Source organism: Xenopus tropicalis, chromosome 2 (genome assembly GCF_000004195.4).
Source record: "Xenopus tropicalis strain Nigerian chromosome 2, UCB_Xtro_10.0, whole genome shotgun sequence".
Classification (NCBI taxonomy): domain Eukaryota; kingdom Metazoa; phylum Chordata; class Amphibia; order Anura; family Pipidae; genus Xenopus; species Xenopus tropicalis.
In genome coordinates, this window is record NC_030678.2 from 143,555,057 (window position 1) to 143,567,052 (window position 11,996).

At 40.1% G+C, this 11,996-nt stretch overlaps 2 protein-coding genes across 2 annotated transcripts; both read right to left on the minus strand.

Annotated features, from left to right (window-relative positions):
- Positions 1 to 5,045: 5,045 nt before the first annotated feature.
- arl11l.1 (ADP-ribosylation factor-like 11 like gene 1) lies at positions 5,046 to 6,313 on the minus strand. Its single transcript, NM_001005103.1, is given in 1 exon segment — positions 5,046 to 6,313. A coding segment is annotated over 1 exon segment (567 nt). The 5' UTR covers positions 6,160 to 6,313; the 3' UTR covers positions 5,046 to 5,592.
- Positions 6,188 to 11,633, minus strand: or5f1l2.1 (olfactory receptor family 5 subfamily F member 1 like 2 gene 1). Its single transcript, XM_002933714.2, has 2 exons — positions 10,743 to 11,633; positions 6,188 to 6,202 (listed from the first exon to the last, which is right to left on the minus strand). Exons 1-2 carry the CDS (start codon positions 11,631 to 11,633, stop codon positions 6,188 to 6,190), a joined length of 906 nt encoding a protein of 301 aa, XP_002933760.2.
- Positions 11,634 to 11,996: the final 363 nt, after the last annotated feature.

The window sequence follows — 11,996 nt, forward strand, 5'->3', positions numbered from 1 at the left end:
GGGAGCTGCTATCCTGCTCCCTTCCCATTGTTCTACTGATCATGTGAAATTTTAAAATTAAATTTCAATGCAGGATTCTGCTAGAAAAGCTCTATTAACAGATGTGTTTTCCCATGACAGTATTCCTTTAAACTTTAATTTTTTCAGAATAAAGGGAAGCCTGATACAGCAATTGCTGTAAAAGGGCTCATGACTGGGCGGGACAAACTGCCAGACAGGGGTTAATAGTTGGGGCTTAGTATTTAACATTTGTGGGGTGGAGCATATGGTATTTGTAGCAGGCGCAATTACGGAGGGCATTCATTTTGGAAGAGAAAACAGAGTCCCACCCGCCCTCCCATTGTTACCCTTTGTGTTAGTTGTCACAAATGTGGCCTGGGTAATGGGATATAAGTTAAGTTGATCCAAGAAGGTGAGTATGTTGGGGATATGGCAAAGCAAGTAGTTAAGGGAGGATGGCCCGTTGTCACAGCCGGGCAGCGGGTCCCTGGCAATGGAGATAGATTTTGTTGGCAGTGCCGAGTTTAGCAAGTCCCACTTGTTCAATGGGACATGGTTTTTGATGTTTCCTCTCTAAGAGCGATGGGTCTCTGGGAGGTGTTACATTATATTGATACCTTGGTTTAAGCTTGCAACCTTGTGTACCCACCATGCTGGAAGGCACGAGAGGCTGGTGGCCGGTACGGTTGTCATGCATTTAGTTTGGTCCATTGCCAGGGACTTCAGTGCTCAAAGGATTACTGTTTAGTATTTGTTAATATACTTGTTAAAGGAACAGTAACACCAAAAAATGAAAGAGCTTTAAAGTAATAAAAATATAATGTACTGTTGCCCTGCACTGGTAAAACTGGTGTGTTTGCTACAGTAACACTACTATAATTTATATAATAAGCTGCTGTGTAGCCACGGGGGCAGCCATTCAAGCTGGAAAAAAGGAGAAAAGGCACAGGTTACATAGCAGATAACAGATAAGCTCTGTAGAATACAATAGTGTTTTATCTGTTATCTGCTATGTACCTGTGCCTTTTCTCCTTTGAATGGCTGCCTCCATGGCTACATAGCAGCTTATTTATATTAATTATAGTAGACTTTCTGAAGTAAACACACAACTTTTACCAGTGCAGGGCAGCAGCACATTATATTTTAGTTACTTTTATACACTTTCATTTTTTGGTGTTACTGTTCCTTTAATACTGTTATTATTTACTTGTTATTTATATTTATGATTAGAAGTCCAAGCAACAGGCACTCACGTCTGATGGAGTCACAGATCGCCTGGGTGCAGTATTTAGAGCTGTAGTATAGAGAGCCAAAAAGGAAGAATGCCGCACTCACAGGACTTAGTGTAGAAAAATAGAGTAGTTTATTCAAACAAAAACCTAACGTTTCGGCTGGAACCTCAGCCTTTCAAACTTTGAGAAAATCTGAGGTTCCAGCCGAAACATTAGGTTTTTGTTTGAATAAACTACTCTATTTTTCTACGCTAAGCCCTGTGAGTGCGGCATTCTTCTCTATATTTATGATTATGTATTTTATTGCTTATGTTATGTAATAAAGCTGTGGCCAATATATTTTCCAATCGAAGAACAAGTTGTAAGTGGTGATTATTTCTAGGCCAGTAGCTTGGGGCAAAAGGAGGGCAGGTATTTGGCCCTGCCCAAGTCATGTACATACCTTTATTTATATAATGCTAACATGGTACACAGTGTTTTATAGAGTTTACAGAGAATTTATAATGCACATTAATCCCTGCCACCGTGGAACTTACAGTTCCTTTACCGCAGGCAACTGTCAGCTTCTGTGTTCAAACCTGTCCCTAACTGTATTACTATAATAGTACTACTAATAATAAAAGTATACTTTTTCTTACATATGACTGACCACAGAGAAAATGTAATTAGAATGGATGAAAAGCAACACAAGTGTAATGTCTCTGTATATGTCACTGCATATTAAAACATATAATGGATTTTGTAAGAGTGAGAGATGAAGTCGTTATAACACTCTAATGTGCAAAAAATGCATTGCATTCCTAAGGGCCATGGCACACACATTATGGCAGCAATCATACCGTCACTATATGTTTGTCCCTTTGTACCTTGGTGGTTTCCTCATTGCTTGTGTTGAGTTTTGGTGCTCTTTGGTGTAGGAATCAGTTTGAAAGCAGATATATAACATCTGTGCCGTGAGAAAGTTTTCTCCTGGGATCCTTCCATCCCAGAGTAACCAATTTAACATGAAAACAAATAAGCAGGCCCTTAATTTGAAATATTGAAGTATCATGGGTATTTTATATTGTTGCTTCCCCAACCAGAGTACAGATTCTTTTAGCCCACACATCTGGTGGGGGAAGCAAATTAGCATGCTAGGTGCCCTTTAGGAGGTAATTTTGATAGCATACCTCCCAACTGTCCCGATTTTCGCAGGACAGTCCTGATTTTGACAGCTCAGCTCACAGTCCCGGATTCTTACTGAAAAGTCCCTCATTTCCCTTTGATCTCCTGCACTGAACCTGCACTGAAAAAAAAAGATGCATGTTTCTTAAACTTAATAAAAAAAAAGTAGCTTTTGGCAGGGAGCTCAGAAACGTTAACAAGTTACACCTGCACTTAGATACAATTGTAACTAATAAGCTAAACAGATCTCTTGGGGGAACTGAGACTCGCAGCTTAAAGGGCAATTTCACCTTTTTAGCAAAACTGTAATAACACATAAAACAGGGCCTCAAAACCTCTAGAAATGTTTTCAAACTTTAAAAAACTGCCAAATTTTGTAAAATGGGAGTGGTATTTATGTGGTGTGGTCGAAAAAAATGGACGTTGTCAAAGAATTTTCATTATTTCTTTTTGTCCCTCTTTACATTTTTCAAATGTTGGGAGGTATGTATATATATATAAACTTCCAAGTAAATGCCAGCACTCACGTATAGATCAGTTGCTGTTGCCTGGTGCAGGTCCAAATAATGTTGAAGGTGCTTGAGAGAGGGTCAGCACTCACAGGACTTATACAAACAAATTATTTTATTAAAGAGGAGACTAACGTTTCGGCTAGCACTCTAGCCTTTTTCAAAGTGGCGAATACAACAAACACAGTGTCTAAAAAGCACAAAGTGGCGGGAAAAAGTGGAGATGACATCATCAAACGTCGCCAGAGACAGAATACCAGAGATAAATCAATAAAAAACTGAAAACATGCAATAAAACAAAAAACAAAAAACACAAAAGAAATAATCAGTACAAGCAAGTAATCAAAAGTTCTAAGCAGCAGCTTAAACAGAAACAAAAGTATCAAAATTAACACGCTACTGTAGCTAGCTGTCAGGGATGAGCCGAGAAAGTTGTGGAGGCATCTTGTCACCAATGAGTATGGTTCTTTGCACCTAGTATCCAGCGTCCTTTTGGTTCTTTGCACCATCTATTATACTCACTGGTGACAAGATGCCTCCACAATTGACCAACTGACCATGACAACTCTGTGTGCAGTACCCACCTGAGTCTGAAACCCTCCAATGGGTGCCCTTAACCCTCTGCCGTGGACTGCGACACTCCAACAATACCTCTTCTTTGGCTTTTTCAATCAGAGGTTCCTCTCCTCAGCCACTTACCTTTATTTTATCTCTACTTCTCTCACGGTGCTCTGCTTTGAGATAGCTTACAACATGTCACTTTCTTTCCATATCAAATCACATCTGTGTATTCTCTCCTACTTTTGTAGATAGGTATGTGTTATCCCCTGCAAGAATAATGACTCCGATGTTTTATGAACTACAACAAGTGTTTTTGATGATTAACCTAGCATTTTAACCTACTTGACTCTGATTACTATGATACCGGCAACCTGTCCCTTGTATGTATATTCACACACCACATAAATGGATTTGTAATCAAATTAACTTACTGTGATGAACCTCTGAGTACTAATACTTTACCCCTACTGTCCCTATGGGGAGTGATGTAAAAATTGTAGTGTTACTAAGGCAACCAGTTACTATAGCAACCCGTTTTAGCCCTATTTAAGTTTCCATTTACTGACCAAGTTTTCTTGATTATGAGTCTATTTCAACTCATGGGGCTCATGTGAAACAGAACTGTGTTGATACAAACTTGTTACTTTCTCGGCTCATCCCTGACAGCTAGCTACAGTAGCGTGTTAATTTTGATACTTTTGTTTCTGTTTAAGCTGCTGCTTAGACCTTTTGATTACTTGCTTGTACTGATTATTTCTTTTGTGTTTTTTGTTCTATTGCATGTTTTCAGTTTTTTATTGATTTATCTCTGGTATTCTGTCTCTGGCGACGTTGGATGACGTCATCACCACTTTTTCCCACCACTTTGTGCTTTTTAGACACTGTGTTTGTTGTATTCACCACTTTGAAAAAGGCTAGAGTGCTAGCCGAAACGTTAGTCTCCTCTCTAATAAAAATAATTAGTTTGTATAAGTCCTGTGAGTGCTGACCCTCTCTCAAGTACCTATATATATATATATATATATATATATCTTTGTCTACATTAGGGTATTATTTTTAGGTTTTCATTAAAAACCTGTAGAACAAGTTTGATTAATGCTTAAATCTTAGTTAGCACCCCTATAAAAAGAAATGGACCCTGTCTTAACTTCAGGGTAAACAAAAGCCTGCTACCCGTCTTAGCCCCTTCCCTTCCTTCTTCCTACAGGGTTCCCAGTCCTGGCACTGCAACTGTATGTGGAGTCAGGTGAAATGTTTTCTCCAAATAGTTCACTGACATGTCAGTCTTTCTTAGAATGTGAACGCAAGTGTGTGAGTGTTTGCATATGAGTGTGTAACAAACTTATTTTATGTTTGTGTGTGCAGATGCAAGTGTGTAAGTGCTTGTGTGTGTAGGAGATCCTGGGTGTAAATACAAGTTATACTTTTACCTACATGCCCCCCCCCCCTACCCCAGAGGGAGCCCATGCTAGCACCCACCCTGTTCAACTTGCCTCAACTGCAAGGCACCCCGTATGTAGCACAACATGAAATTGTATGTCATGGGATTTATAATGAGTGTCACAACTACAACAATCTCTGTTTTCTGCAATATTTAAGTGTACATTTTATTAGAAAAACATTAATATGACTTTATTTATACAATTACAATCACAGAAATGATAACCAGAGACATTTCATGTTTGATAGAGATAACATAAAAAACGCTTCTAATCACAGGCACCCTGTAGCCTTCCAAAGGCTTCTGGAAGAGGGCAAGATTTGTAGTTCAACAACATCTAAAATCACTGTGTATAGTAATGTTCAGTAGAGAAGCATAATATTGGGTGGCTTTTATCCTGATGCATTCAAGTCATTGTGGGTCCATCTGTGCTTGTCTGGTTGATGCTCTCCCATTTATCATTGCTGTCTAATTACATTATCAGTCCCACTGTCTCTCCCCAAATGCACAATAAGCAGCCATGATCTTAGCACTGTAATAATAGTGTGAATATAGTAGTGCATTATATGTGTTATATGTGGTATTATAAGTGAATAGGTAACACAAAGTCCACCCAATACCTGCATTACATGGCTCCCCACCTTACAATCCTCTGCAAAACAAGGTAGCAGCTGAAGCTTGGTCATTAGGACCTGGACTTTTGGAACTGTTTGACCAAGTTTGTGAGCACTTCCAGGCCCTCCACAAGTCCATCCCCAGTAGCTGCACAACAGCCCTGCACGTGCCACTGGTGGCCTTGTATCTTCATCAAGCCTAATTCTTCTGCCACCTCCATTGGTCTCCTGGCACCAGGAAGATCCTGCTTATTGGCCATCACCAGAAATGGGACACCTCTCATTTCATCATTGTCCAGAATGGATTCCAGCTCCAGACTAGCTTCCTTGAACCTCTCCCAGTCAGCACTATCCACAACAAAGACCAGGCCATCTGTATTAACAAAATAGTGCTTCCAAAGTGCTCTGATCCTCTCCTGACCCCCCACATCCCACACAGTAAAGGACACGTTACGGATGGGCTCCACTGTCTCAACGTTGAATCCAATGGTGGGGATTGTACAGACGGTCTCATTAAGCTTTAGCTTGTACAGGACTGTGGTCTTGCCAGCTGCATCCAGTCCCAGCATAATGATTTTAGCCTTGGTGCCAGAGAAGCCCATGAGGGCTTTGTAGAGGGTGCTAAAGAGAAGACCCATGGATGCTGCTTCTTTTCAAAAGTCCTTTTTATAAGGAGATGTGCTCTCTCTTGAGGATCTGCTTGCCCTTTATTCTTTCACTGGGGATCTGCCTGCTCTTCTTAAACAGTTCACTGGAGATCTGTCTGCTCTCTCTCTCTTCAGACTCTGTAATGAACTTTGCCTGCTGCTCCCATTATATATACCCATCTTTCCCTGACAGACTGCCCTTGTTGCCTGGCAACAGAGACGCTAGGACTGCAGGAATTTCCTGCCCTGCTCTGTCACTCCGTGCTCTGTTGGAAGATTTCACAGCAATCTGTTCTGACAGAGTCAGTGGTGACAGCAACACAGGAAGTGACAAAAGGCAACCTCAGAGCCAACTTTATTGAAAACTGTTAAAGTTTGACATAAAAAACCACTGAAAACACTGATTTTTAAAGCTCTGAGGATTTCCACATAAAATGCAGCATTTCTGCAGTTTGCAGCCTAGCTTCCCTGCTAGTATTTAGCAATGAGTATTGTGCTTCACCCTGACTGCTGCAGAACTACAACTTTAATCCCCACAGCCTGCAGTTTAACAACAGCAGAAGTGCCACTTGGCATCTCTATGTACAGGAATGGTTTGTAACAGCAAGGTCAGACATTTCAGAAATCAGCTGACCATATATTTTTACATTGCCATGCATTGCTTCTTCCCAGAATTCAAGGAAAATTTCTAGGGATATTTTTTTTATTCAGAATTTTAAGCATTGTTGGTCTAGGATCTTTTTGTACCATTATACATATGTATATATAGTTAGAAAATGAATTCAGGTTTGGCAGTAGTAGAAATATTGTGCAATACTTCTTTGTACAGGTATAAGACCCATTATCCAGAATGCTCAGGACCAAGGGTATTCCGGATAAGGGATCTTTCTGTAATTTGGATTTCCATACCTTAAGTCTACTAAAAAATCAATAAAACATTAAACCCAATAGGATTGTTTTGCATTCAATAAGGATTAATTATATCTTAGTTGGGATCAGTTACAAGGTACTGCTTTATTACTACAGAGAAAAAGGAAATCAGTTTTTAAATTCTCTATTATTTGATTAAAATGGAGTCTATTGGAGCTTTCTGGATAATGGGTTTTTGGATCCCATACCTGTAGTTCTTTCTAGACCCATCATAAATAGAGCTGCCAGATTATGTGGTGACATAAAGAAGTGGGCATTAGGGCAGAGATGGGCAGATTGGGGGCATGACCAAACTGATAGGGGTAAGATAGCTATGAATAGTGGTGTAACTTTGTGGGCCCAGGCCCCCCTGCAAATCATATTTTTCTGGGCCTCCCGTGGCCTCCCCTCTCCCTCTTTATGTGTAAAATTGCATGTCACCTGCTAGCTCCCCCTTGCAAACCCCCTGTATAGAGCAAGCAGACCATGCTGCAGGTAGTAACTGGGCATTTTCAAGGTGTGATAGACAGGGATGTCATAACGTGTAATTCCACTACTTCAGTAAATTTTTAATACTGCCCGGGCTCTAGCTGGTGCTGAATTTTCAGTCTATCTAGCATTTATTTGTATGAAGTGGTATGTTCTTTACAGTTTATATCCAGATAGAATTCCGCTTCAGAGAAAATAATCTGCTGACAAAACAGATTTCTACCCTGCTTTGCAACCTTTGCTGAGCTGGAAGGGAACACAAGTTTCCTGTTGTGCCAGAGACACTGATAACAATAGCAAAGGTAATGACGTCCCACGAAAGGAATCTCAGCTGCAGAATACAACTTTATGTGTAACCAAGAAGTTGGAACAAAATTACATTACCTTTCAGAGAACAATATATACTCTAAATGTGGTGGGGTTACATGGATGGCATAGCTATAGAGGAGACTAGTTTGGTGGCTACTGGGGGGGGGGGGGGCAGGGGGGGCTGGTAATGTCTCTGATAAGTGATTTTTTTTTTTTACCCAGTTGGGGGGGAGCATCTATTTCACCTGTTTGCATCTATTTTCATCCCTATTGACATTACAAACAAGAAAACTGTCTAAGGCTGATGCCACACCAGGCGTATGGCGTATATTTTCGGCAAGCTAAAAAATGCTTGAATGGAATACCCTCAGGCACATGTAACCGAAATATGCATAAAAACGCAAGACTTTGCATTCTCTCCCGTTTTTATGCGGATATCGCCTACATGTGCCTGCACCCAAGCATATTCCACTCATTCGGGTGCAGGCACAGGTAGGAGCATATGGTGCGAATGGCGCATATTTTTGTCAAGCGTTTTTCAGCTTGCTGCAAATATACACCATACGCCTGGTGTGGCATCAGCCTAAAATGTGGGCATGTATAACCAGTTAACTAATTAGAGAAAACCAAAGAGGATAGCATGTTCCTTCCTGAGATTATTGATTTTCTGTTAGTAAGGTTAATGTCAGACATGGGCAGTGTTGGACTGGGGTATCTGGGGCCAAACAGAAAACCTTACCCCAGGCCAGGTCCAGACTAAGATTCAACTTAGTCCCTGGAAAAAACCCAATGGGCCGCTGTAGGTTTGGTATAAAAACACAGGTGGAAAAATGCTAATTCAGCCTCTACTACCCCATGTATGCAACTGAAATCCAATTGTTAATGTGAATACATAACAGAAAAAAATTGTTTTTCTGGGTAAAATATGCCCTTTGTGCAGTGGGCAGCAGATTCCTTTCATGTCACTGCATATACACATGGAGAGGTAGGGGCCCACATCAGTGTTTTTCTCCTTCATTTGAGAAAATGTAAGTTGTGTCACTAGTCTAAAAACATCCTCTTTTTCTTAAGTTGATCATCCAAACAGTTGTGATGGTAACACAGGTGCAAAGAATCATACAGTTTATCTCATACATACCCCCCAACAATGATCTGCCGCATATGGCGCGCCAACATTTTTTTGGCTACGCCTGCTTTATAGCCATGCCCAACCAAATACCACACCCATTTTACAAACACATACCCTTTTCCATGGTTAAAATGGCAAGATGAAACACACAAAGTGCCCTGTGTTTTAACACAAACACAGTGACCCATACTATTTTATATGACATATTGTCATATTTCTCTGAGCAGGAAAAAAAAAAGATTAATTGTACTTTTGGTAAGTATTGGGCTGGGGCCCACTGAACTTAATTTCTGAATTGCTATATGCAAATATTGCAGCAGCTGAGTCGCTACCTGATATATTTTCAGTGGACATACCTTCAATCTTTTCTTTACTCTGTATTTTCACTCTTGGGGCATCTGGGGCCCACCAGAGAAGCTCACCACAGTGGCCCATCAAACGCATAAGTTACCCTCACCCTATGCTTTCCACATAGAAGCAGGGATGTCTCCACAAAATAGGGAGCCTATTGCAAATGTAAACCTTGGGGCCCCCAAAACACTGAAATGCAAGTAAGATATCTGCCCAAAATAAAAAATGAGTAATTAACCCAAGACATGCCAGTAAGGTTATAACAAAACTGACTAAACATGCCATTAATGTCAGGCATACAAGTATGACCACTTAAAAAAATGAATCATGAGCATATTTACCAGTAAGACCAGACATGCCAGCAAGATCACTGCACACAATGAGCATATTAACTAACCCTTAAAGAGGGTCAGTTAATGGATCCAGGCATTGCTATCCGGGGTGCACTTGTTAACCCTAAAATGTACCCTCAACCAGTCAAGAGGAATGCTCCAGGTCCCCATAATAGAGTTTAAGATCTCAGTAACTGCTGAATTTCCTCTGAATAATCATGCAGGTCACTCTGTCTGCTGCCTGAAACATGTTATATATGTTTTTTCTTACAGTCTGATAACATGATGTTGTGTGTGAATGAGAAGAGAGAGTGCTGGAATATGGCTCTGCAACAGTGTTAGGGAGAAGGGGCTTGTTTCTTTGTATGTATGTGTGAGAAAGAGAGACTGAGCGTGAGTCTGCATGTGTGTTGCACAACTGTGTGACTGTGCATTTGCATTTGGGAATGATATCTAACAACTTTATTTATTTCCAAGGTTTATTTAAAAGTTTTTAACACTGGGTAACTTCCACCCAGTGCAGAAACCAATCAACAATTGGTTTTAAACAGTTTACTGCAGACTGCTGCAGGAGGAACAATGGAGTAACATTTCTGATTGGTTGCTGTGGGTGAGTGCACTGGAGCAGCAGTGATTATAAGCATATCTTTGTTGTAAGCAATACATAAACCACACATTTAGTAGAACAGTAATACAGATAGGATTGACGGGCACCACCTAATCAGATGTCATGTCTTACTGTTAAAATGGGGGTTTGCAGATGCCTGTGCTATCTAACTTAGTATGAGGTCTATTTTCTCCTCAAACAGCCAAGACCTCCACGCCTTTAACCTGTTCTCATATATAAGCTGTATATAAGAACAGCATATTATTTACCAGGTGGTTCCATTTTTGTAGGAGGGCTATTGGGGTGCCACCCCCTTGCATAGAACAGGACATGCTTTCTATGTGACTTTTATTACGTATTCCCCTAACTGCAGATGTTTTTAATTTTATTTTACACTGCCGTTATATTTACAGCAATAATTTGTTTTAATTTTCCTTAAAGCTTGTGCCACTTCATTATTCCTCAAGCTATAGATGAGAGGGTTGAGCATTGGGATAAGAACACTGTAGAACACAGAAGCAATTCTGTCCTGGCTCATAGTATAAGCAGAGGCAGGGCGCAAGTACATAAAGAGGACAGTGCTATAGAATATTGTGACTGCCACTAGGTGAGATGCACATGTAGAGAAAGCTTTCTTTCTTCCATCTGAAGAGCGAATCCTCAGTATAGTGGATATGATGTAACTGTAGGAAACCATGATGGTAGTGAGTGAACTAGTTTCAGCAAATCCACCAAATATAAACATTAGTATTTCATTCATTGTGGTTTTAGTACATGAAAGCTTGAGGAGTGGTGGGACATCACAATAAAAATGATCTATCTTGTTGGTCTTACAAAACGGCAGTCGAAAAGTACAAATTGTATGAAGTGTTGCATTGAGGTAACCCAGAATATAAGATGCTAAGACCAGTTGTACACAGAGCCGCTTACTCATAATAACCGAGTACAGCAATGGCTTGCAAATAGCAACATAGCGATCATAGGCCATTACTCCCAGTAGGAAACACTCAATTGTTGCTGAGGCAGCAAAGAAATACATTTGCAGAGCACACTCATAGTAACTTATGGTCTTTGTTTCTGACAGAAAGGTAACCAAGGTTTTAGGAGTTATGGTGGTTGAGAAACAAAGATCTAAGAAGGACAAATTGTTGAGAAAAAAATACATAGGTTTGTGGAGGCGTGAGTCTAATCTAACAGCCACAATGATGCCAATGTTACCTAAAAGGGTGACAATGTAAAAGAGAAAGAAGAGAACAAAGAGAATGATCTGGAGCTTTGGGTTATCAGTAAGTCCAAGGAGAATGAATTCCTGGAAATGTGTGTTATTCCACCCTGCCATGTAAGCTTCTATAACACAAAAAAAAATATTTATCAGAAGAAACAGTAACTTACAGCTACCTGTGTGCTGATTTATGCTATGGTCTGTGTTCTACTTATGGCAGATTTGGTAACATAAATGTAGATGGCCTAACTGGCCAATAAAGACGCGGATCTGCCCTGCCTCAACATATTGTTTCACCCAGTAAAATAAACACTTTTCTGTAATGGATTAAATGTAGTCATTTTCAGATATGGATGTGACATCTGATAAGCGCTATACATTCTTCCCAAAGGTTCTATAATTAAACATAATAAATTGTTCATGAATGTCACAAAGGTTTTTGTTTAAATGAGGGAAAACCTTAAACTGCTGGAAATTCTG

What these genes read in the sequence shown, in the direction of transcription:
- or5f1l2.1 (XM_002933714.2), bottom strand. Translation starts at nt 11,633, where the DNA reads ATGGCAGGGTGGAATAACACACATTTCCAGGAATTCATTCTCCTTGGA.